Raw genomic sequence first — 25,449 nt, 5'->3', positions numbered from 1 at the left:
TGCTCGGATTAGCATTCACAATGGGGATAATCCAGATCCAAAGGATGATCGTAGCTCAACACCACTAATATACGCCGCATCAGAAGGGCATGAGGCAATGGTGAAGCTACTACTCAACGTAGATGGAGTCGATCCAGATTCAAAGAATGAGTATGGCTGGACACTACTACACTTGGATGCATAACAGATGCACGCTTTTGACTAACTGGTTATAGGAATCTGGTAGTTAGAAGCCAAAGCGGTTACTCAAGTACATACTAGACATGCAGCTAGCAGACTAGTGCCACATTAGCGTACGCATTTCTCTTTTGAGTTTTGACTCCAATCACCATACTCTGTACCAAGGGGTAATTCGGTATTCAAGCGCACCTTAACCTTAGCTTTGGCCATCAAAAGAAAATCTGTCAACCTCCGCTCAAATCTTCACCAATAATCCATATACGTTTATGGTTAAAGCTTAGAAGCAATGCCGCCCATCCGAACACGGGATACAAAATCAAGGGGGAAGTCGCAGTCGGCGCTTCCAAGGTTCGGATTCACCCGTGGCATCGGACTGGAAGCGAACGAACGCGCCATAGCATCGGTCAAACAGGGCGCCACGCAATCGGCTGGAGAGGCTACAATGCGCTTGACTAGTGAGACAGGAGAGACACGTCTATTTGATAAAGGTACAGAGACACATGCGATCGGAGAATCAGAAGAGGCTCSCGAATTTKCACCAACTCAGGCCGAGCTTGCAGTAAAAGGAGCTAAAGCAGCGCAAAAGACTGCCGTGCCAATGAAAAAGGGACTAAAGGAAGCCACCTTCCGAGTCAATCAAGAATGGGACTCTCATCATCGGGAATGGCTTGGACATGGGACAAAGAAAGTAGCATTTGGCTCTGGCTTTGTCCTGAAAGAGTATGTTCCTTCTCACAAAACCTCACACAGCCGACTTCGTGCCCGTACTGATTGCCAAGTAGCCAACATATCTACGAGCTGACCTCGATTGGACCTCGTCTATGTCGTAGTCTGACAAGTTTCGAATTCCATTTCAAAGATGTCAGTTACGATGCCAAGAACTCGGCTCAAGAACTCACGGACAAGGCTATAATTTGCCTCACCAAGTTATGTCCCAAACTCCGCTCCGTGCAGCTCCAAGGTACCTCGGACCTTCAGGACATTACGCTCGAAGCCTTGTTTGAAAATTGCGCAGATATCTCTTATGTAGAGATCACACCGCATTCCAAGCATGGAAATAGTCGGTTGGATGGATCGGCGCTCGATAAGTTGCGGGAGCACCCACAATGGGGCACCAAGTTGAAAAAGCTCCGACTTCCAGATCAGGGCACAAAGTGCGATTCTCTCACGAAGGCAGTGCGTGCTCTCACCAAGGAAAGGGATAAGCTCTTAGTCCAGCTGGTCTGCGTCTCTGAGGTCAAGAAATGGGGAGATTGGGAGCTTGAAGTCTGGCATACCAACTTTCGCAAAGGAAGGAAGCAGAGTCTTTTCTAGACGACTGTTCGTCGCTCAGCGCTCACCTAATCCTCTCAACAAGGCTAAACCTTGTCGCCCGTGTACAGTGACGTGAACGGCACATTACGTCGTGCTAGCCACTGCTATTGCCACTGTCCGGATTTTTCTAAGATGTGAGTAGCGGATATACTTAGTATATTTCTTAACCTATCAACACACTAATGCCGACTGGCGCGATCCTAGATGCTGATACCGAGTCTTTTTTATGATCATAGTCAAGCAACAATCCGCGGTCGACGAAATCCTGGCCATGACAGAAGAGCACAGTAGATAATGGCTGTGGTGGCGTTTCAGGTTTCTCGTTCGGCTACATACTGATAATAAAGTGCTCGTATTCAAAAACTCTCCCAGTGGGAAGTGGTTCTCAATAGTGTTCGGACCAATTATACCACTAATATACCCTGATTGGGACCCAAAATTACTGCCTGTAAAGGATGCTATGGATGGCAGTATGGGTAAACTGTAGACGTTTTGAGACCTTTGAAGGGGAAGGTGAATATAACTAAAGTTAAGTTATATAATGGTAATTATCTAAGGCGGTCTCTTCATCGATCTTCGACACATGACCCCATACATGAATTAACCGGGCATTGCCATCCCACATAACCAACTACTGACAACATATGTGGCATCCTCCACATTCTTATCCGTACCTCAAGTCTCTGTCCAGGTCTGCGGCTGTAGCCGTCACAAGTAGAGCATGTTAGAAGCCTTCTGCCAAGTCCCATTTCATCATTCCAAAGCTAGCTTTGGCATCCGAAGATACGTCCATATGGTGTGAGCTATCACCACTCAACAGAGTGCGGAACTCCCAATACGGGATAAAGTTACTACCATCCAGTAGAGCAGCAACCACGACTTCATCATCTTCTAATCCGAAGTCGACGTAATTGGCAGAAAATTTTGGTTCATTATTGAATTTTCTCTTGTATTCACCAGCCCAGTGGTCTGACAATTGTAATTTGAAACGTTGAGGAGAGTATCGCACAGTGGGAAAGCTTCGGTGGATGTTGGTGACTTAGCGGGGAACAAGGAGCAAATAGCTGTCACTAACGTAAAGCGTGAACGGTATGTCTGGTCTCGTGATGCTACATTGAAACTCGTGTGTTTCAACTAAGATGGTATCAGACCAAGAGGATCATAGAAAAATAGGGTTAACTCACAAGTGACAGGCATTGTGATTTATATTCTTAGATCCGTCAATCTGGTACTGTACTGTGGGTACAGTATGTGTGTGTGTGTGTGTGTGTGTTCTCATTCATTCATATACGCTGCCCCTCGCCGACAATTGTTATATAGTGGGGTGCAAAACAGGTGCACGCTTTTACTTCAATTGTTTCCCAATCCCTGCCACAAAGGAAGGCTAAACTAGTTACTATGGTTACCGTGCCGTCCAGCAGACCTACACCGCCACTGCGGGTGTAGGTGCGCGACATTAAAACGTGTTTAGGAGGCTCTCAATGAAGAGCTGGGTGTCAAGGATCATAAGCAGTAGCACTAGTTATAACTCTGAAGGTGCAAACTACTGTAAAATGAAGATCACATCGTCTTCTTATATGGACTGAAGACCTTGTCGAAAAAAATATTCAGATGCTTGCCCATAGCTTCACAGAGCTCTTCTATAAAGTAAGCTCGGTCTCCTTGCTTTCCGCTTGGCTGAGGATGATACACAACCCCATGCCAATCCGCATGGTTAATGTTTCTCTCCGGGAACAAAGCCTGTAACGTCTTGCCGTAGGTTACAGCTTGATCATTATTGAATAACACACGCCCCAATTCCTGTGAAAGTTGGAAAATGTCCTTTTGAATACCGGGCCCTGTTCCCATACCGGCAACAAGTTCTCGAGTAAAGCACTCGTAAAATATGAGATTGGGCTTGTCATATCCTACCTCGTTTTCGAAGAAGATGTCGCTCTCCAAGGAAGGTATGATGATGCGATCAAAGTTTTGAACAACCGGTAGATCGAAATCTACTTGTTCCAGGGTTCGATTCTTTAGTAAAACGTCCTGGATGTAGTAGATCCGGTTGAGTGCGCCAACAAGACCGTTTGGGTGCAACGGCTGTTCTCCAACGCCGGTATCTTTGACTTGTACGTAGAACTTCTTGATATCGATCGCGTCTTTCTGTTTGCGAAGATGCTGTTCTCGATAAGATTCTATTGCTTTTTGAAGTGGTACAGTCTTCTGTACTTTGGTAGTTGGATATACCACAGCCACTTTGATTGGAGATCTAGGTATCAAGTCCTTTCTTTCGAAGTTCCTGAACTCGGTGGCCACCCCTGCGTCTTTGAACTGATCGCCGGGCCCTGCATAGAGATTTTGAGGTTTGTGATCTACCGACTGCTGCAGCAGCTGGTACGTAGTACAGTCAATGACTGATTTAGAATTTGGTTCCATTCTTTAGCGCGTACAAAATTTTGTGAGTAGGTGAAGATCGTAGGGTTCTGGAGGATGTGTTGGTTTTTAAAAAAATCCAACTACCAACTTATCGACGGTACAAGAAGGCCTTATAAACTGGCTTGTGAGTCATTAAATTCAGTCAGTATTTGTCATCAGCATTCGTCTGATCATCCTGCGTTTGAAGACTGCTCGATTTTCTTTGTTTGTCCCCCGTTTCGCTGCTGTTTGAAGAACGCTCCAAACAAGCGAAAACAGCAATTGGATACCTCCGGAGCGTTTGAATGAAAGAACTTGAAGCTTCACCACTCCATCCAACTCATAGGCCTCAGAGCACCGTTTTCATATGTTTTGCCTTTTCTCATTGCATCACAGGACTAGCTATCCTTTATGAAGCTTTTCCCGCCCAGCTAGGCACTGAGATATGACGCTAGTTGATATTTACTCATACGGAGCAACATTTTCCACTGCAGACTGTATGATTGTACCTAGCTATGAGAACGTAGAAATCCCAAATTTAGGCACTTTCAATGATCATAATTCTGTGGTAAAATCTCAGAGAATATTCATAGACTCAGCTACAAAAAAATCGTATGACTATCCTCTTTGTACCAGGTACTGCAAGCCATTTACAGGTCATGTTTCTTGAATAGTACCTTGGATTCAATATAGGTGTACCATCGAGTCACCCTTGAGTTACACAGGGGCTTCTCGGATGTCGTTCCGCTGCAGGTTTACAAAACCAAAACCATAATCGAGGCTGATAAATTTCAATGATGGTTACACAGACTGGTCCCTCGTGACCATATAACTGTTTTGTGTCATCCAAATGGTCGCTGTAGCTCCATGAAATATACACAAGCGGTTTCTGTCACCACAAACAGTCTTTGTACCTTTTGCCATATTTTCAGGACCGTTCTACTTTCAATTTTCAAGAGGGCGCGTCAGTAGCCCGCTTTTCATGCTTTTATCCGTTCCTCAGACATATCGATTTAGTCCCCTGTACTAGAAGCCAAGCTAGTAATGATACATAATTATATTGAGCTGTTGATAGGACACGAATAATGGTAATAAAATGCCAATATGGTTAAAGGACTTCAGAAAACGCCCACAAATGACCTTATACATGATTATGGTACAGAAATGAAATATAGACATACCAATTTGTGTATTGAGAATTGCAGATAATCATGCGACAACAACACTGACAACACAGTATCTTATGACTAGGTACCTCATGAAGCAAGGGAACATGACCAATGGTTACCAAGCTTTATTGACAAGTTGCCGGTAACTTGTTAATGGAATTGTCACACGTCAGACTTTGGTAATTTTAGAAACGACTGAAGGTCTTAAATGGAAATGTGCCAGTACTTTTATCCAATTTCAGAACTTTGTGGCACTTGTGAGGAGCAACTTATCTGGAGTCACTCAAAGTGGTGTGTTTTCATGAGTACTGAACCATGGCATTATACCAGAAATTCGTTCTATCTTCCTCAACAGACACCACAACTAATATAGCAAATGGAGACTCTCATACTATAGCAAGGAAAATGAAAGGACCGGTGCGTTATGAGCTGTCAGACCTTGATCGACAAGCGCCAGATACGATCGTGAAATGTTTCACCTTTTGCAAGCTCCAGGATGCCCTTGACCTGGACAAGCTGACGGAAGCCTTGCAGCAAGGGCTGGATAATGCCATAAAACAACTTCCATTGATGGCCGGAAACATCTGTGTTGATTAGTTTGGCAAGCCTTATATTGAAGTTGTGCTAGAAACAGACGTGAAACTTCATGTTAAACACTATATACATGGCGAGCACATGTCTTTTACAGAGCTCGCGCAGAATTACTTTCGCCCAGATGATCTAGATTTAGCCATACTGCTACTTGAATTGCTAGCGGATCACATACCAGCATGTAGGCTGCAGCTGAACGTCATTGAAAGTGGTTTGATTCTTGCTTGCGCTGCGCATCACTTTGCGGTCGATTTCGGTTCCATGAAGGCCTTCCTAAGTGCCATACATCAGGGCAGCAAAGCATACTTCCATGGTTTCCCATTGCCCACATTTCCCGTCTCATTGGATAGGACACCATTCAACGCACAGCCAGTCCCAGAAGGCGTGTCGAAACAAGATTCAATGGACCAGTGTCCCAAGTATCGAGTCATCGACTTAAAACAAGCCCTTAATTGCCGGTCAAACAATGTGAACTTGGCCGACTACCAGATGAAGCTATACGAAACTAGAGAGGCGAGCATTGTAGAGCTCAAAGGTCAATGCCTTCTATCCGAAGGCGTGAAGTATGTTCCATCTTTCGACTGCATCTCAGCTGCACTCTGGAAGTATCGCCTACCCCCCAACGAAAAGCTCAGATTCGGCGCGGACTTTGAACGTACGGGCTTCCTGGTAAACAGCTGGTTCGTGGGAGCAGTAGAATACTTTGACTTTGGTGCTGGCTTGCCTCAAGCATTTCGCCCAAAACCAAATCCATTGCGAGTTGCTTTCTGCATGTTCCTTCCCAGTTTCCGCGATTCATCGAAGGGCACTCGGGAATTGCTGATTCAGCTTCGCGCCAAGGAACATGAGATGCTAATGGAAGACGACTTCTTCTCCAAGTATTTCAAGCTGGTTTCCTACCCTGCACTGTGAATATTGAGGGACATATGAGTCTATATAAGCAACAAAGGGTAGGTTGATCAGCCACTTGAGGGATCTTATTACAGATTGCTAGGTGGTGCTTCGGATTCTTTTGTAGGCTTAAGCTTCGGGAGTCTGACTCATTAGGTATCTTTTATACATGTATTGAAACTGATTCATTATTTGCTACAAGAACGAAAGCGTAATTTATCAACTGTGCTAATTTAACTGTATATATCACTTGCAAATAATTGTAACAAGCAATTGATATCAAGCTAAGCAAATAAACAATATAGCTTTCTCCTGTTTTTGAAGTTTTCTTGTACTTGAACACTTATTCACGCTTGCTTAGCACTCGTTTAATGGTCTGCTTCACACTTTCGGGCTCCAACCCTAATAGATCATTCGATAATTTTTCATCTGTGGCATAATTGGCGTGAAGAGCAGGGTCATTGGCGTAGCTTGTACCACGAACAAGGATTAAACCGCCGCTGAAGTCTCCATTACTAAGCCTTTTGAAAGCCTCCTTTTTTTGGGCATCTGATGTTGTATGAATTACTTTCCATTTTGAGTCGGTTTCTTCTTTAAGGGCCCGCAGTATCTCATTTTGTGTAACTTCGACTGAAGTAACGTAGAGGTATTTGTTGGCCGTTTCTTGAGGGTGTTTCAAGACCGAGACAACTGACTGGCCGAGTTCCCTTTCATTGACAAGCGTAAAACGCTTGTCTCCTCCGTCCCAGATTGTTGCGGTCCGGTTAGGTATGTCGTAGCCAAGAAATCCACTTGTCAACCCCTTTTATCGACGGGTATTAGTATACTTCAGAACATAAGAATTGGAAGCCATACCCAATCAAACAGCAGAGCAGTTGCAATGCCGGTCCAAGTCAGGCCAACTGACTCTTTGGACTTGAGATAGTCAAGAACCTCTTTTTTTTGGTTGAATAAGGGCAGCATCTGACGAACAGATTCATTGAGAGTATTTGAAGAGAACTCGGACGGTATGAACCTCTTGACGCCAGCATGGACTGCCGCTTCAATGAACTTCTTTTGCTCAGTAAACGCAGTCGCACCTACTGCGGAAATGACAACATCTTGGCCCTTGAAAGCGGAAAACAAGCCCGAGTGGGAAAAGTCTGTTCTATGTACGGTGACTTGCGAGGGGAAAGTGGCATTGCTAGTGTCCCGAGAAATCACTGTTACATTAATGTCAGGGGACTTGAGAAGTGCCTCAAGAATGATTTTGCCAACAGTTCCACTGCCCTATATGAGACAATGTAAGCGCATGAATAATCCTGGCTGATAATCATTTAGAAAAACTTACACCAATCAAGACAACATTTGTTAAAGGAGTTGACATTTTTATAGGTTGGTCTTGCAAACAATGTGTGCTGTATGCTGAACTGAAGTGATGAGATGGTTCTAAGGCTGCTGCGAAGGTAATTTCAGAACGCTTGTTTTGAGAGTCATTTCGATTGTCTAAATCGTTTCTTTTATACCTTGGAGGACTGAATGAAGCCTGTAAGCAATATTCTTTTTCGTTGTATAAGCATACCTTAATCTGCCTGACAAATGCGGCACCTTTCTCCGCTTTCTCCGCGATAGCCAATCGGACCTCCTCCGCTCACACGTCGCGTGAATTTCAGATTAATCATACAACACTCGATCGCTTCATTGTAAAGTAAATCTGGCTGTCAACACTCTTACTAATGTCTTCGCGGAGAATAATAGCAGCTGGCCGCTCATGCCTCGAATGCCGCCGCCGAAAGATCAAATGCGATCGGGCGTACCCATGTGCGTACTGTGTCAAAACGAAAACAAACTGTGCTTATCCTGCCCGAAGAACAACAACGAAAACAGATGACAATGTAGCTACTCGCTTGGAAAATATGGAAGACCGAATGGCCTCTTTTGAGACAGATGTCTCCGAGATCAAGCAAATATTACGGTCAATCGATACTTCCGTCACGTTGCACAGAGTGTCAACGCGAAATGACCTTATCACACAAAGTCATCAGAAACGCTCTCAAGGTGGTGATAATATGACAATAACACCAAACGTTGGTCCTTGAATATCTTGGATTAAAAGGTGACATACTAAAACACTACTAGGAAACCTCGGCCAACAACATCTCCGGCTCCAGTAACTACGACGGAGACGACAGAAATGCTATTCGTGCCTCATTGAGTGTTTTTAGTAGTGGGAAACAGCCCGATCCGTCTCATCCACACGCAAAATTAATATCATTTCTATGGTGGAAGTACTTAGAGGTTGTTGACCCTACTTTCAAAGTCTTCCATACGAATACCATACAGAAACTAGTGGTGGGCGCTATCAGAGGTCGGACACAGTTGACTATACCAGAAAGCTGTTTGCTTTTTTCGATTTATTACGCCTCTATAGTTGCAATGTCGGCATCTGAATGTTACAAGGAGGTTGAAGAAGAAAGACAAGTTCTGCTGGAGAGGTACGCCATACGAAGTTTATTGATTTGGATTCGCATAAATAACTGATGATGCAAGATACCAATTTGGCTTGAAACACTTTCTATCCCGATCAGAATTTATGGAGACGACAGATTTGACCGTTTTGCAAGCATTCGTGATATACTTGGTAAGAATTTGGGCCGAGCCTTCCCCGAATATATACTAATTATTACAGACTGCTGGCAGGTATGACGCTAATGGTCCAGACGTGCATAGCATGATAGGGCTGGCCGTGGGAAGAGCCATAAGGTTAGGTCTTCATCGTGATGGTGAAGTAACAGGTCTACCCCCGTTTGAAACGGAGATGCGTCGTCGTCTGTGGTGGCAGATTTGTACACTGGATGCGCAGACAGCTCAAGACCAAGGATCCGATCCTTGTGTGCTGGAGAGTTCTTTCAACACGAAATTACCTATGAATGTTTCAGACGCCAGCCTTGATCCAGATATGAGAAAATATTCCACAAGCCGACGTGAGAGAACGGAGATATTGCCCAGCTTGGTGCAGTTCGAAATAAACTATTTTTCACGGCAAATAGTCTTTTCCGAAAAGTTCGTTCAGGAGAACTCATATACGGCCTTGCCATATTCTCAAGTATGCACAGCTATTGATCTATTTCAGGAAAGAGTTCAGAAGCAATATCTTGTGTACTGTGACTCAAATATTCCAATGGATTTCATAACTATAAATCTGGTTCAACTCGGCATAGAAAAGATGAGGTTCATAGCCAGCAAGTCAAGCGACGGTCAAAGAAGGGTTACAGACCAGGTAGATGTCTGCATCCGGATTTCGCAGGTTGCTCGCCGATTGCGAGCCTACAGCAAGGGACGAAATTGGCTTTGGGTTTTGGAATCTCAATTAGAGTTGGAGGCTCTGATCTATTTGTTGACGTTTCTGTGCGGAGAAACCGGTGATAACCATGCGGAGTTGGCGTGGGCAGCAGTCAACGACTTGTATGATTATTGGAAACACAGCGCAGAACACAAGTCCCGAGATCAATGGACCCGAATAGAAGAACTTCGATCACAGGCACTTGTGGCTCATAATTTGGTACCAGGCCAAAATTAGGACAAACTTATATACGTCGGCATCGCCATGGACGGTTGTCACTATATCTCGTCGCTTGGCAGACTTAACTACAATCTGGGCAAGTTCATGGATCCTCTTTTTGAAATTCTATGAATGCATGATACATCTTCAATGCCTTGAAAGATGCCTATGCTACATTTTTGATGTCGGAAATCATTTTTAAAGTTCATGGTTAGCTACATTTGTCCTCGTGACGGAGACGTCTCGAAAAGCTCATACCAAAATTTCCGCTCGCGAAAGCAATCAGCCAGAGTGCCATAAGCAGACGGCACTCAACTATTCATATAAGCCAATGTCTGATAATACTTTTCTAGAAAATCCAACAGGTCCGTACCCCGCAATACGGGGAACCTGGGGATATGCACGCTTGGCAGAAAAGTAATCAGATAGACTGTGGAGTGAGTTGGCAAGAATGTTCTCCGCATAAAAGAGCTCAGCTAGCCACGAGCTAGTCGCACATACCATGACCCATGTCTATAGGAATTTCGAAACATTATTATACCGGGTTAAATGAACAATTGGACTACAAGGATTTCACAATGGCGGTCTATAAATCCAAGCAAGGGGTGCTTGCATTCCTGCAATCAAAGACCCCGGCAAGACATTAATCAGGGTGCATCTGTTCCAGGATGCATACTCAGTTACTCCTATCCATGGCACTTTCGGTGCTTGTGGCATAGGGAATCGGGACCAATGACCAAGTTGGTGCTAATATTAACCGCGGCACTTTCAAAAACCCATCATTGAATGTTCGGCCACGATTTCGATACTGAGTGAATGATGCGCCCTTGAACTTGACTTCTATCGCAGAACATATCAGGGACATTGGTCGCTCTAGAGCAGGAGGAGTTATATTACTGAGTAAAGCTTCAGTTACGGAATTTCCTATGCCCCAACGTATTCAAGATGAGGGGAATCCATAAAGAGAAGGGTTTATACCCGCCCATCGATGTCAGACCCGAGATGGCAATGGTCTCTCGATAATCAACAGTTTATCGCTCGTATATTGGGCCATTTATCACGACACAAGAAAATAAAATGATTGTTAGTCTATATACATCTAGTGGTCCAGTTTCTGGTACTCTATATACGTGGTTGGTGATCTGGCTCTGTATTTCATACACGATCGAACAAGAACGCAAATGAAAACAACCATAAACAACATAATCAAGACGATGTGGTCACCAACGGCCTTGAGGATACGGTAGTCCCAGTCTGCCCATGACTCTCCGGCGACCTGGTTAAAGAAGACCCACGGGTCGGCACCAGGGCGCATGTCCATGAGGATACGGTGAAGCGGCTTCCACCCGGTCTTAGCATCGGCGAAACCCCGGACGGTACCGTCAGGAGACAGATCCGAATGATACTTCTCCCACATTGCCGTCAAGAACCATTGCCCGCTACATAACATGACCGTGACGTAGGGCAGCAGATAGTTGAGCTTCCAGCGAATGAGGTTCTCGGTGATTATGACGAAAAATGGATGATTAGGTTTGCCTCCCATAATATTGTTGCTGAGAGCTCCGAGACCGCCATCGGTAGTGAATGCTGGGTAGTACGTGAGAGGTTCGAGGCTAGCAGAGCATCCCTTAGAATTGGACGTTCCGTCAGCCAAGGCCAAAAAAAAATCTTCTGCAGAAGCCATCGAGGTTCACTCTACTCACATTGTCCAAATCAATATAGATTCCTCCATAATGGCGCAGGACAAAGTACTTGGTGACGTCCACTCGCTGGACAGGATACCTGTAGCTTTTATATGTCGAAAGGAACCACGGATACTCTTTCTCGATGAATTTTTCGGACCTCTTGGCTGACCAGAACTAAATTCGACTTATATCAATTATTTTTCTCTTTTCTTTTTTGAAAGCCAATTCCCCTGCCAACAAATACTAGAATATAGAAAAGACCAAGGAAAAGAGGATAGCTATGCTCGGGATCAGTCTCACCATTTGTTCCCAGTCGGGGTTCGAGTCCAGACATGACTGTCGCGATGGTTGCCATTTCGCCGGAATGGTATCGTTATTCTCGTCATGCCAGTTGTGGAAGATTTGATGGATGATCTTGGGCACCATGGGACTGCGCGAGTCGGAACTCGTGCTGTTGTAGCGAGCGGCAATCTCAGCCTGTGTGTATCGAACACCAGCGTGGTCCTTAAAGATGCCAAACAGCTCAGCAAATGCAACAATGCGTGTGGCTGCGTATATAGATATGGCTACCCCAGCGACTGCAGCGACGACCGCGAGAAGACGCGTATGCCTGCGACGGCCGACCATTTCTGGCGTCCTTTGGCGTCGCTGCGCGACGTGGCACTTTGAGTGAAACTAATTTGCCAAATGTTCAACAACGAGAACAAAACACAATATTAATGTAGTCTTGCGCGAAGGACGTCCTCGCGAAGAGCAAAGGGGCGGACGGGAGTCTCGGGCGAATTAGGCAGACGAATAACTCCTAACGTATTTCATGGAAACGGGCCACCTTCAATTTTGTATGGTTTTCTACACAACTCTCAATATGTTATATCTCAACAAATCAATACATAAACTACATCTAACATTTAAATTTATATATTAACGATCTGTAAATAATCTAAATGTAACGTAATCGGTAAGCCACCCGCCCAACCCCATACACCATACAAAATGGCCATTCTTGAATCTTTAACCACCCAATCCAACATTTAAGTGTGACCGACGAGTCCTGAATAACACTGGCTACCAGGCCGTGCTTATCATCATTTTACAATCTCAACTACAGTCCAAATATTGTAGGTTCCATGCATCAACATCAAAAGAGTTTCATTAAGATTATATAGATTGTGTAGTCTATAAATGCAAGAAGACTATGTATACCTAGACCCCTGTCGAATCCAACGGGGACATTCCTTCCGTGAATTTGCAAACATCCCAAAACGCCAATAGAAAATGACGTCCCATACATATCCCAAACAGCACGTATCAATCATTAGAGATTAATCTGAGCCGACAGATGCCCGGATTGTCGGCGTCGGCTTTCGATATCAGTATATACACCGGAGTAACCTCACCTTATGCAGTACAGTTTTCGCATCCACAGGATTATGCCGGGACAGCAATAGGAGTAGACGCAAATGATGGTTTTTTGCTGACGCGATAAACCAGCCGATCGGTGAAGAAATGCGAGACTTCGGCTTGGATAGCAGGAATTGAGCCAAAGACAGTGCCTGCGATAGGGAAGCAGATGCGTTCAGCGAGTTGCTGGAGTTGGTACCACTTTCTGAAAGAGAATCCAGTGTCTTTCAAACCGGCTTTCGCCATGTCGTTTGAACGAGACCTAATGCAGATCGAATACCAACGATCGTACAAAGTAATACACGCGTTCATTCCAACAAACGACATTCCACGCAAAAACCCAGTAATAAAAAATGCCCAGGCTAACGTCGGATGAATATGCGCGGTGGGAACAAATGCGGTGTATAAAGCGGAGAACAATAGGAGGATTGTTAAATGGCTTGGCAGAAAATGCGCCTCGAACAGGAGATGCAGTAACGCCAAATGTCGGGTACGAAGACGCAGTCGCTGAGATCCTTTACCCGAAAGACCTCCCACACTTTGGCGAACAGAATAACCCGTGTCAAGTGCTCCCCACATGTGACGAAGAGCTTGGCGATAGCGAGCAAACAAGGTTGACGTATAAGGACCCCAATTTCCATCCCCAGCGCTCTCAATATTGCACTGGCTAGCCGGGCTAGCTATAACGTGTGTAATAACGTCTCCAGCTGTCTCAAAGTAGCATTTGAGAAGCATATGCATATCCTCACCGATGGATGTAGAGTCGCCGTCCCACCCACCGACTCTTCTTGCAAGGGCAAGTGGTAGAGAGTACACAGAAGTAGGGATGACAATTGCACAGCCAGGATACATGGCTGAGATACCAGCAAAGCCCCAGAGTAAATCAGCACATCGCACTAGGATTGGCACATCGTTCGAGTTGCGATCAAAGATAATGGGGGAGGCATAGAATGCACGCTCTGCATCGGCGTTCTCGCGCCAGTGGATTCGGCGAATTTCATTGAAGTAATCCTGCGAAAGATGGGTATCGGCTATGTATGGAGTGAGCATTGCAGGACCAACATGAAACTTAATCTTCGGTAACCTACCATCCATGACTGTGATGATCACGTCTCGTGCATCGATAGATGCATCCCGGCGCGTCTCCACGATATGCTTTGCGGCCCAAGCCACATTAGACCCTTTACCACTAATCTCCCTAGGTAGCCCAGCAGGATGAAAGGTGCCGCAAATATCACGAAACTGTCCTTGAAACGTCGATATGAGAGTTACTGCTTTCTCGGGAGCTTTGACTTCTTTCTGTTCCATAGCAAGGAAGATCTGAATGCGTATTAGTATTCTGGATAATCAATGTCATGTAAGAGAAATTTTCAGTTTACCTCATATTGAGTTGCGGCCCGTGGATGGCTTGCAAGAACCTTGAGCGTAGTCTGCAGTGTTTCTAAATCTTCGGAGTAGTTGGGCAGGATAATGGCATGCACGACTTCGCCGCCATCACCATTTTCGAGATCGTTTAGATCAAAGCTCATAGGATCCGAGAACTCGGATAGAGCTGGGGTCATGATCGGACTATCGGCAAAGGGAGGAGTCTCTGAACCGGCTGGGCTGCAGAAAGACTTGGTTGCTGGACGTCGACGCAACACGGCGCGAGTTGCATATGTCATTCGTGACAGCGCCCATGCCAACCTCCCCACGAAGGTGACGGCATTCAAGTGAACTAGTACGGTGTATCCGATGAAAATCTTCTGGGCCAGCGACAGGGGAAGCGGGTGTCGAGACGCTCCATGATGACCGTGATCGGGAGCCTTCGTCGTTGGCGCATTCCCCGACCAAGGCGCGAAATGGGAGATTCCACTTGTGATATCTGGAAAGGCCACGAGCAGCAGTGCTATCAGTGATAGCAAGCTTAAGCCAGGTACACAGCGCGAAAACCACGTCCACATCTTTGCCTTGGTGTCTCGAAATGTGTCAAGACAAGTGGGAATATAGTGACGGAGGAAGAAACAGACTGGAAAGAGAGAAGGGAAGAAAGATAGAAGAAGAAAGGAGAAGTGACCGATAAGCAGCTTGCGGACCGCGATTGTTCCGTGCAAAGGCCAGGAGTCAGGAGCACATCCATCCATCCCATCGTTGCTTTGTGGCTAATGAATACATGGCTTCGCAATCTCGCACGGCCCACTCGCTGGAGAACTACCCCAGGACAAAAAGAAAATGATGAAGCCTTGGTCCAATGAGATCGGACCTAGATAAATTCGCTAGGAGATTGGAGGCGGATCGAATACTGCGAGGAGCCACCGCTCGACGCATGATTGTCATGATCATCCGAAACGAGTAAGAGGGTATGACTGATTCAGGTAGGCAGGATGGTGGATGGTAGATTGCGACACGGGACGAGGGGACGAGGGTTTTTTTCTGAGGATGGAGGAGGAGGATCTCCTTAGGATCAACCACTCAGACGGCGGATTGCGGTACATGTGCTGGCTATTTGCAAGGAGCACACTCGAGATTTTTGCTTGTGGGAAGGTCAAGTGCTGAATGCGCAGTCAATCATCTGTTAGGCTAGAGATTAGAGGTTAGGTATTAGTTCGAGCCACCCAAAGCAACCGTCCAATGGTTGCTGCCCGTGTTTTGGCGAACATCAACCACGGGCGAGGTCCGATTATCTCAATAATGATAAAGCCATGGTGGCCCCCAATCCAATAGACTATCTTTAGACCCTGGTGATTGGGGCTCCTGGAGCGAAAGCTTTGTTTGTCAACCTTAATGGCCGGGGTTTCTCCTGTGGCCGTTGACGCCTCAAGTGAGACACAGTAAATTAGCCGACATGAGGTGCCAGGTCACCAGCTGTGATCGTTCACGATTCTACGTACGATGGCCGCCGGCATAATGATGGCATGGCCAGTGGGTATAGGCAATGGAGGCCGACGAGCGAGAGGTAGGAAATAGGAGGGGAGGTAGGACGAAGTTGACACAGGCAGACGGTCATTGGCCCAAAGCAGCAAAACGGGAACGAGGCTTGGCACGGGCATACGCCTTAGCGCGCCTTCCGGTAGCCTGGGCTAGCCGAAAGGGKCCTAACGCGGCGGTTCGTGGAGTCCACTGTCCAGTCAAAGGGCCTGAGGCTCGCACGCCGGGCAGTGTGCATTCTGACTATATCGCTCGCCATCTCGTGGACCCGGAGCAGTCAAGCACGCTGTTTGTGTTGGAGCGTGACTAGACTTGCACGTACACCGTCGCCGTATAGGACTATACGACGATAGATTAGCAAACTATAGCATGCATGTCGACAGCGAATCCTAGGGCGAGTTGCGAGCTTGTGCCGTGACTGCGGTGATCCTGAGTGGATGAACCGCACGGACAGGTCTATCGAGAGGCTTGGGCGAGGACCGTGAGTTGCTCTTTCAACACACACTCCGTAGGACATACATACTATGTAGTATGTAGTAATTGTACAGACACTGGCATGTCGCAATCCAGGAAAGCCGCCGTTGCCGGATTAACTACTTTTCCGATTTCCGCAGTGGCCATATTCTTGAGGCATCCGGGACGCTCTCCCCAGTTCACATTGCGAGCAGCAACACCCGTCGAACAAGACCTTCTACCAGAAAGAGTTGTCTGGCGGAAATGAATCTGTTATAACGGCCACGACCGTCGCTCGCACAGACGTCATTGCGTTGTTCTTTTGGCGCGACCACTCTCCCAGCCATGGCGATGAGTCAACCATTCCGCGTCGTCTCTACCACCACATTTCTTACCGCTCGTCGTTCCGTTGTGCTATTCCAACGCCACTCGCTGTCCGCAGTGTCTCGGAGATCGATCCATCGTTAAGCCATCACCGTACAAAGCGAACGTGGTGAAATGAAATAAGAACAAAGACAATCTCATGGCTTGATGAGTCCGTGTGTCTCTGTATGGCCTAGAGAGGAGAGCAACGTAAGGGGAACAGACAGCCGTTCGCAGACTAGTCGGTGTCTGTCGGCAGACTGTTTTGGCACGCGACACGAGCAGTCGCGCTTTTCATATCGGCAACTGTGACCGTAAGACTACACGTCTCATCGACATGCTTGACCAGAGTTGTCATAGTTCGTAAGAGATCAACAATCGATCAACCACGAAACGTCACCTTGGGATCTTTTGCCAAAGAAGCATCCGCCTTGCCATCAGTAAAATTTCTCCTCCGTCATGATTTCGTTTTGCGACCCTATTTCCTGAAGTTATGTGTATATGAGTATGATGAACTAATGGGAATAGCATGTTGACAAAAAGTAAAGATTTAAAAAAAGTAAGTTACTATTTGACTGGTTTCAACGTCCTTTTCACCGTCGAAGCAGGTTCCGGCGCATCCGGAGAGTAGCTGACGAGTCCCCTCAATAGTCCATCTTGGCGCTGGACGATGGCCAGTAAGCATCTATTGGGCCTTGAGCTAAGCGGGATGTTAGCATGGCTCGGATGTTAAGTCCCCGAATCTGTGCTGGTACACAGCAATCATAACGACATCAATAAGAGAGAGGGGTCAAATTACATCAGATACCCTCAATCATATCTACACCACCTATGACTATAGTCCGTGGATGTTGCTCAATCATAAAGTAGATACTTGACCTGCCACAAACATTGAATCAGGGCCGAAATAGGCGACGAAAGATGAACCTGGTTGATCCTACCAGCCCGGAGTCCTGTTATTTCCATGGATATTCGACGTCCGTCACTCGCTAACTTGGGAGGTAGCATGAATATACCTAGGTATGTATGAGCACCGAAGGCTTCTAAAGTTTCAAAAATTTTATTTATTCGAAATCGAGATAACTACGCAGAATCAGCACCATATGCAATATTGACTAGTCCAGGAACGCTGGAAGGAATGGGATTTGGCACCACCATGCTGCGGTTGCAAGAACGTCTTTCTGCCTAGGTGCCTGATAATCTCGACTCCCAAAGCTATACCGTTCCTACATGTAGGTATTTAACCATAGGTATCCGTTAAGCGAACACGTAGAAGCCGAATTATTTATAATATATAGATGACTAGGTACCCAAGCGGCTGATTACCTAGACAGTTCAAATCAGAATTCTGCCAGACATGCCAGACAGAGTTGATAGAGACCAAATAAACGCCATTCCACTATGATATGAAAGTCCAAACGACCTCCGGAACCTTGGCGAACCGAGAGCGAATAATGGAAATGATGATGACATCTCCAGTCAGGCGTCTGAATAAGCTAATTGAATACAGTCATCATTGGCACTGTTGTGCTAAATGAGACAAATATCAATCGTCATCACCATCTGACAGTTCCGCATCACTTTCGGCATCTGGGACAAAGTTACTATCAGAAGACAAATCGTCAAGCCCATGAACACCCTTATAGCCATCTCTATCTTCAATATCGGAGTCAGCGCCCAACGAATCCACTCCTGTACCAGGCGTGGTGCCATCGTCGAATAGAATATTAACGTCCTCTTTCTGTCCTTCATCGTTCGGTGCGTAGGCTTCATCATCCTCGTACTCCGGCTCCCTCTCATCCCAATCTTCCTGGTCAGGGTGCATGTGGTAGAATGTTGGTGCAATAGCCAAGATATCACCAGATAGGTGATCAAATTAGGGTAAAGCAGTTTTATAGGCATCTGGTAATCAGGGATATAGGTACCGCACAGGACTCAGATGTTTTCAATGTATGGCATCATCTGGCAGGCACCGTGGAGAACATTGAGTCCAATCGTCTTGATCGTAGTAGAGTCAGCCAAAAAAAGAAATGTGAATATTACCCCAACGTTCACAGACCTAGGACAATCTTTCGTACTGGGAAGTCACATAGGCGGATGACTACCCATTTACCTGGGTGTAACTGGACAAAATGCTTTTCTTTTCCCTGACATGGACGTTGTTCGAGCACACAAGAAGGACATCAAGTTGTGTCCACGGGTGGGGTGGACGATCGCAAAGACGAGGGGTTCATCCATCTCGACTGCATTTAGCTGTTGGCTTGGTTGACTTAGTATTGTGGTTTATGATAAAAGGAACTAAGTATTCTTAAGCCAAAAATCAGGACAGCTTCGGAGGAAATAGGCTAGGTACAAAAAGTGTTAAAGCTATCCAAAATATCAAGGCGATGAAACCAGCTTTCTAGAAGCTTCGGGCTATTCATGAGCTGAGAAGTTCACCCAAATATGGTCAGTACCGGACGGCCGGTTACAAAAGCTAATAGATCTACATTATGATAAGATTTTTAGACTGGCGCGGCATGTCATTTACAAGCTACAGCAGTTTGATGTTTATGAGGAACAGGACAATGATAAACCTAGAGAGATTTCCTACAAAACCCCACGCAGACAGAAGAGTATGGATTGTCTACCAGGTAGGTCTCAGCCCAATCTCCCAATAAACAGAATCTCGAACAACTTCTTACAAATTTGTAGGCAATGAGCGTAGAGACCTCTTTCACAACCTTAAATTCTATTGGATGTCCCATCGGATGCCCCATCGGAGTACCTCCGATGAGTCAGTTGGAATTATCGGCCGTATATCCGATAACAGGAACGACCCTACGTATTTGAAGGAAATCATCAAATAGAATCTTTGCTTTATTCATTTCTGCTTGATTGATTTCTTCAATAATAGCACGCGGATAGAGCTGAATTCATAGTAGAATTAAGATGCCGGTGTATCATATTGGTGAGTCACAGCACTAGACCTTCTGACTAAACCCTGACGAACTTCCCAGTCCTCTTCCACCTCAAGCCAGGCGTCACGCAAGAACAGCTCTCACAATGGAGAAGTCTGACGAAGAGTATGGTTGACAAGATTCCTGGTATGAGAATAGAACACACTTTTTGGTCCATTGGTGACTCATATTGTGCGCTTTATGTACAGGCCTCCTCTCTGTGGAAGCTAATGGGCCGCTGCCGATCTCGGTTCCTCGAGCGAAAGGCTTCGATATGGGCATTGTAGCGGTATTGGAGAAGCCAGAACATATTGCCAGTTATGCAATTCACCCAGCTCATTTAGAGTATGATCGTCTTTAATGTGATGAGCGTCAGCTATGTGACCAGCAATTACCTCAACGCTAACTGTCTTTATAGGGTGCATAAATTAAGGGAGGAGCTCTGTGACGACACTCTAGCCTATGACCTTGAGTTTTAAGATCTGGAAAGACTGGAGAAATAAAAAGACCCAAAAAGGAAGCGGATCATTTGAGACTTAGGCTTCGAGGATTCGAGTCTGTACGGTAGTTAGACTACTGAACAGTAAAGAATGATGCGAAAATGTGTATTTGATTACAATTAGGGCTTTCATCATCTATCTGAATGAAGATTACATCCAAACGATCAATTCTTCAATTGAAAATCGCAAGTTTAATGCATGCAGGGCGACAATTTTGATCACGATTTGATTTTGTCCTCTTAGTGTGATTGCGTCTCCTGTTATGTTTCAGGTGCTTTTCGCCCATACACGACGATACTTTTCTCATCGGTCAGAAACATTAAAAATCAGTGATGCGTACATCTGAACTTACAACTCATGATAGGCGTGATAGCTCGGGTTACGTAGAGCTTGTCTAACTTCCATCAAATATATTTCAACTTCTTCTCGTTTCCACTATTCGAGCACTTAGTCAGCTTTATATATATACCCAAGTAGACCACCACATTACCCTATTCGTACCTTGAGGATCTTCGTCAAAAGCATCATCGTCCACCCTTGAATGCCTTCTTTCCAGTAAAGCCGATTATAACGCCCCAGTTCCTTTAGATGAGGATCCCTCGCCCATGGTCCGATGGGGACCTTAAAACGGCGTTCCACAACGTCTACAAACCCTGCCGCAATGATCCTTTCTTTAGCCTCTTCAGATATTCGCAGAGTCTTGCCAAAAGCATCTCCAGCCTTAAGGGATACTGCACCCCATTTATCGAAGATAGTACCGTCTGTACTGCCATCTTGGGACTTTGGAACGACGGAAATCTCCGCTTGTTCCAAATAACCACCCGGTTTTAGGTGTCTACACATACGAATCAGCGATAAAAAGAAAGCTCTTTTTTTGATGTTGGGCCGTTCTCTAGATGACCTGACTTCAGCTTACCTCAACGCTCTTTTGTAAAATTCGTCCCAATCAGCAACACATCCATATAGACCACGTACGTGGACGAAGTCGAAAGTTTTCGGGGCGTAGGTCCACTCGTCACAGCAGTCATCAATCTCAAATTGGAGGTTTGGTGGCACTAAGCTGGGCTGAATTGGCGATAGATCAGTTCCAATCACTTTAGTTGATGGATGAAGACTTCCGAAGTCACTGGAGGCAAAATGAATGAGATCTTTTGCTTGATACATGATCTTGAATGAGCACGGCGAATAAATACTGACATTGCCCAGATGCCTGTGCCAGTCCCAACGTCTATGACGTTCTGCAAAACTGTCAGAAGGACTCAGCGGCCGATACAACTGGAGCTTGCCTGGGGATTTTTTGTAATTGGAGCCAAGTAAAGCTCTCCTTGTAAGACAAGATTATACAAATGATGACTGGGAAATCCTGTTATTGCGAGAAAATTGAATCTGCCATTTTGCGTCGAAGAGTCTTACCCTAGATCGAGATGATTCATGGCGCGCTCATCATTAGGCCCCCTAGGAGGTTCTTCAGTCAAAGAATTTTTCCATTGACGAATCTTTGCATACCAATAGGCACCTCGATGATACGCATGGTATCGTCGTCCGTTCTCGTAGTGGTAGTTCAAAATACTACTACGGAGTGATGTCAATTCTCTAAATGAGAGTAACGCATATGTTATTGATCCCGTTCACGAATAAGATTCCGTTCGCTACATACGATTCAATACTCCCACTGTAAACAGAATCATCTGTTGATTCTGTATCCTATTTCGGGGGTTTCACTCGGTCAGCGTATGATTATCCTAGCCGAGAAAACATGCTTCTCGTAATCCCTGCACATTGACTTACTGATAGAATAAAATCCTGTATCTCTGCCATGCTCAATACTCAATCGATGTATCGTCTGTTGTGTTATCTGTAAAATCGCGAATATTCCCAGTTATCTACCTCAATCATACAGTTCTACCACATGCAGTCGCCTGGTTTGATCGTGAATCTGGTATCCCAAGGTTTAAAGATGAAATTGCGGTCAGGAGGAGATCCTCGCAAAATTGACTAGAGCATGGTTTCTTCGGTGCGTTCGGGCTACATACATAGCTAGTTTAACTAAACTATATGACAAGGGTCCCGGGGAGATCACCGGTCTATCCGCTGCCAATAAACGTGCGAGCTCTCGCATATTCGTTTTGCCATCTCCACTTCTATGGCTTACGAATTGTCCATAACGAGTCTGAAGAACGAATGAGTCGAGCCAGGACTGACATAGATAGTCACCGTGCAGATGCCGAATGAGACACGTTTTAATTTGCAATCATCTCCTTCACGAATATCCTGTTCATCACACTATTGTTGCGTTTCTGTCTGGGTGAAAAGCAAGTCTATAAAACAACTGAAAAATAACAGCTCCTATTAAACATCATGTTTGATCCTAGCAAGCTATATGTTATTAGCCGTTATTGGCTCATACTAAGTGGGATTGTTGTCTACTTGGCCTATAACGCAGTTTCCAACCTCTTTTGGCATCCGTTGGCGGCTTTCCCCGGTCCATTTTTGCAGCCATTTCTACACTCTACAAGGCGTAGATTGATCTGGTAACAAAGGGGGTCCTTCGTACATACATTGGAGAAGCTACACAATCATTACGGTAGGTGCAAATCACAAAGTGTCCGAAAATGCATACTAGCCAGTCTAATGAGAAGCCACAATTTTGATCATTGTGGGAGCTGTTATTCGTGTGGGTCCGAATGAGGTATATTATCATACAGACACTGCTTCGAGATACAACTAGACATTGATTTGACTGCGTGAGAATGACAGATCCACTTTCGATCTCCTGCGGCGTACTTGAAAAAATATAACGTGTCAAAGAGATAGGATAAATGGAAAACCTCTGTACCATAGTTTCGGCAAAGATTGTTCTTCCTTCGGCGTCCTGACATACAACGAGGCTAAGGAGAGGAGGAATGTGTTGAGCAGATTATTCTCTCAAAAAACGATTTGCGGATATACAGTCGCTTGTTTTGGAAAAAGTACATATTCATTTGGGAGATATGATATTATTGCATATTTCCGTTTACCTACTATCAATGACTAATTCGACATTAGGTAGTCCAATTATGCGACTCATTTGAAAAATTGGGCTCCCGACCAGCAGATCTTTTTTATGCATATCGATTCACGGCTGTTGACGTGAATACCTGTGAGTAATTCCCGGAACTGGCTCCAAACTATCTACTGAAAACTTGTTCCACTGGAAGATCTTTGCTTTGGGAACACTATCAATGCGATCGATGCACGCGGCTTCGAAGCACCAATAATCCAGGCCATGGATGCTTCACTACCAGTGTTCATTGGTATCAAACACTCAATATTTTCAAAAGCAGCAATGATCAATTATCCCCAAATATCTCAAGGATCGTCAATCCCGCTACTTCAGGGCTTGTTGACCTGCAACAGGTTCGTCACTCTATGTCAGTTTTCGCCATTAACAAACTGATGCGGATTCTCAACACAGATCTTAAAAGCTCAAATAAGAGACTACGAAGAAAGCAGAAGGTTACGTGATTTACGCACCCAACAACCATATGTCACGAGTTACTTTGTCTTGAAGCATATCGAAGTAACACCGTCCCCAGCGCAGGTAGTCTATATGACGAAGCGCAGGCGCTTCTATCCGGACGCGCAGATACAACAGGAATGACACTAATGCACGGTTCTTATTACGTGTTAACTTCACCAAATGTTCATCAGAAGTTGAGAGAGGCGCTAGTCGCGTTGTCCCACCTCAAGGCGCAACTATAGACGAGATTTCACTACCTAGAGGAGTACGGAAAACCTTATGACTGTTCTTGAATGGCTAAACCTAACAGGATATCCATGAATTTCTAGTCGTTGGGGTGAGCAGTCACTTGGTACATCGCAACGATACCATCTTCCCAATCCTCATGAATTAATTCCCTATAGATGGCTTGAAGCTCAATGAAAGGACCTCGATAAGTGGCTTGTGGCCTTTTCCAAAGGTCCACGGAGCTGTCTTAGGATCAATTACGTGCTTTCCTCGACAACTTGAGTTCGGTTGGCTCAGTGACCATCTGCAGTCTCGCTTGGGCAGAACTTTATCTCTGCTTCGCGCTTGTTTTTCGGAAATTCGAGGTTCATATTGATCCCTCTAGGCCTGTGGTTCCCTCACAATCAATATTGTATGGATAGCTGATTTGTCTTGTTGCAGCCCCATGAGACTCAAGTAGAGGGATTGCTTATTGCCAGAGTATCATGAATCCCATCTGAAAACCAGACTGACTAAAGTGACAAGCTGAGCCATCCATTACGGGCTATGCTTGCTACAGGGAGACAACAAGAATAGTGCATAGATTGGTCCTGGAACATTAAGGCAAAATGACATTCCAAAGGAAATCTCAGAATTTTGGAGGTCGTCTGAAATACATTTCAGTGGCACATATATTTGATCATAAGACAATTTTTGTACGTTACTTTATGAAATTTGCACGCCTAGTTAAAGTTTTCCGTTGCCATACTTTGCTCGATAAGTATGATTCTAATCCAATTGGCAATATTTACAATATTAATCTCGGTTCTCCGGATCTCTAAGGACAGAAGTAGTACTTTTGTGGATGATGTATAAAGAAGTGCTATGATTTTGCGGTTGGGCTGAACTATATAATTTACCATACTTCGTTGAACGAGTAGGCGAATCATCGCCGGCCTTCACTTGCACCTATTTTTATCAATCAGAAACTGGTTCTTCTCAAATACACGCAGTCATTACTTCAGGAATAGCGCGGATCACATCAAAGACCTGAGTATCGAGATGATACCTGTTTAGCTGCTCCATCCAGACAGGTCATTTTCGAACGCCACTCGATATTCACAAATTCTCAAACGTGAGTTAGTGTTCATTGTCTGGAAGAGTACATGGACTGTATAAGATACTGTGAAGATGGTACATTTGACCTAACGAAGCTTATGTGTGATTTCTTCTACTTTCCAAACTCCGAGCATCTTTTACGAGCCGAGATCGTCAAATCACATATAATATAACGTTCCTACCTGTCCTGGAGAATCACTTGAAAGTTGAATCACTAGGGATCTTCAGGAGATGGTTGCTTTATGGCTGCCGGACTGCAAAATAATTGACATTCTTGGCTCTCGATTTTGCAT

At 45.2% G+C, this 25,449-nt stretch overlaps 9 protein-coding genes across 9 annotated transcripts; 3 read left to right on the top strand and 6 right to left on the bottom strand.

The window, feature by feature from the left end:
* Positions 1 to 466: 466 nt before the first annotated feature.
* BHQ10_009192 (uncharacterized protein) lies at positions 467 to 1,494 on the top strand (the record flags this gene model as incomplete). Its single annotated transcript, XM_040882081.1, has 2 exons — positions 467 to 900; positions 963 to 1,494. The coding sequence occupies 2 exons, from the start codon at positions 467 to 469 to the stop codon at positions 1,492 to 1,494; spliced, it is 966 nt and encodes a 321-aa protein (XP_040737694.1).
* A 1,560-nt stretch (positions 1,495 to 3,054) lies between these two features.
* Positions 3,055 to 3,912, bottom strand: BHQ10_009191 (uncharacterized protein; the record flags this gene model as incomplete). Its single annotated transcript, XM_040882080.1, has 1 exon — positions 3,055 to 3,912. One exon carries the CDS (start codon positions 3,910 to 3,912, stop codon positions 3,055 to 3,057), a length of 858 nt encoding a protein of 285 aa, XP_040737693.1.
* A 2,000-nt stretch (positions 3,913 to 5,912) lies between these two features.
* Positions 5,913 to 6,563, top strand: BHQ10_009190 (uncharacterized protein; the record flags this gene model as incomplete). Its single annotated transcript, XM_040882079.1, has 1 exon — positions 5,913 to 6,563. The coding sequence occupies one exon, from the start codon at positions 5,913 to 5,915 to the stop codon at positions 6,561 to 6,563; it is 651 nt and encodes a 216-aa protein (XP_040737692.1).
* Positions 6,564 to 6,885: 322 nt separating this feature from the next.
* BHQ10_009189 (uncharacterized protein) lies at positions 6,886 to 7,908 on the bottom strand (the record flags this gene model as incomplete). Its single annotated transcript, XM_040882077.1, has 3 exons — positions 6,886 to 7,344; positions 7,398 to 7,811; positions 7,873 to 7,908. 3 exons carry the CDS (start codon positions 7,906 to 7,908, stop codon positions 6,886 to 6,888), a joined length of 909 nt encoding a protein of 302 aa, XP_040737691.1.
* A 3,274-nt stretch (positions 7,909 to 11,182) lies between these two features.
* On the bottom strand, positions 11,183 to 12,395 carry BHQ10_009188 (uncharacterized protein; the record flags this gene model as incomplete). The annotated part of the gene is made up of 3 exons (XM_040882076.1): positions 11,183 to 11,710; positions 11,787 to 11,942; positions 12,069 to 12,395. 3 exons carry the CDS (start codon positions 12,393 to 12,395, stop codon positions 11,183 to 11,185), a joined length of 1,011 nt encoding a protein of 336 aa, XP_040737690.1.
* An 801-nt stretch (positions 12,396 to 13,196) lies between these two features.
* On the bottom strand, positions 13,197 to 15,112 carry BHQ10_009187 (uncharacterized protein; the record flags this gene model as incomplete). The annotated part of the gene is made up of 3 exons (XM_040882075.1): positions 13,197 to 14,200; positions 14,258 to 14,489; positions 14,549 to 15,112. 3 exons carry the CDS (start codon positions 15,110 to 15,112, stop codon positions 13,197 to 13,199), a joined length of 1,800 nt encoding a protein of 599 aa, XP_040737689.1.
* A 3,326-nt stretch (positions 15,113 to 18,438) lies between these two features.
* BHQ10_009186 (uncharacterized protein) lies at positions 18,439 to 18,717 on the bottom strand (the record flags this gene model as incomplete). The annotated part of the gene is made up of 1 exon (XM_040882074.1): positions 18,439 to 18,717. One exon carries the CDS (start codon positions 18,715 to 18,717, stop codon positions 18,439 to 18,441), a length of 279 nt encoding a protein of 92 aa, XP_040737688.1.
* A 1,106-nt stretch (positions 18,718 to 19,823) lies between these two features.
* On the top strand, positions 19,824 to 20,310 carry BHQ10_009185 (uncharacterized protein; the record flags this gene model as incomplete). The annotated part of the gene is made up of 4 exons (XM_040882073.1): positions 19,824 to 19,842; positions 19,892 to 19,978; positions 20,041 to 20,176; positions 20,250 to 20,310. 4 exons carry the CDS (start codon positions 19,824 to 19,826, stop codon positions 20,308 to 20,310), a joined length of 303 nt encoding a protein of 100 aa, XP_040737687.1.
* Positions 20,311 to 20,591: 281 nt separating this feature from the next.
* On the bottom strand, positions 20,592 to 21,495 carry BHQ10_009184 (uncharacterized protein; the record flags this gene model as incomplete). The annotated part of the gene is made up of 4 exons (XM_040882072.1): positions 20,592 to 20,628; positions 20,684 to 20,766; positions 20,833 to 21,166; positions 21,248 to 21,495. 4 exons carry the CDS (start codon positions 21,493 to 21,495, stop codon positions 20,592 to 20,594), a joined length of 702 nt encoding a protein of 233 aa, XP_040737686.1.
* Positions 21,496 to 25,449: the final 3,954 nt, after the last annotated feature.

This window comes from Talaromyces amestolkiae, assembly GCF_001896365.1.
Source record: "Talaromyces amestolkiae strain CIB chromosome Unknown scaffold23.1, whole genome shotgun sequence".
In the NCBI taxonomy this organism is placed as follows: Eukaryota; Fungi; Ascomycota; class Eurotiomycetes; order Eurotiales; family Trichocomaceae; genus Talaromyces; species Talaromyces amestolkiae.
The sequence above is the reverse complement of the archived record's forward strand: the minus strand, read 5'-3'. Positions and strand labels throughout refer to the sequence as shown.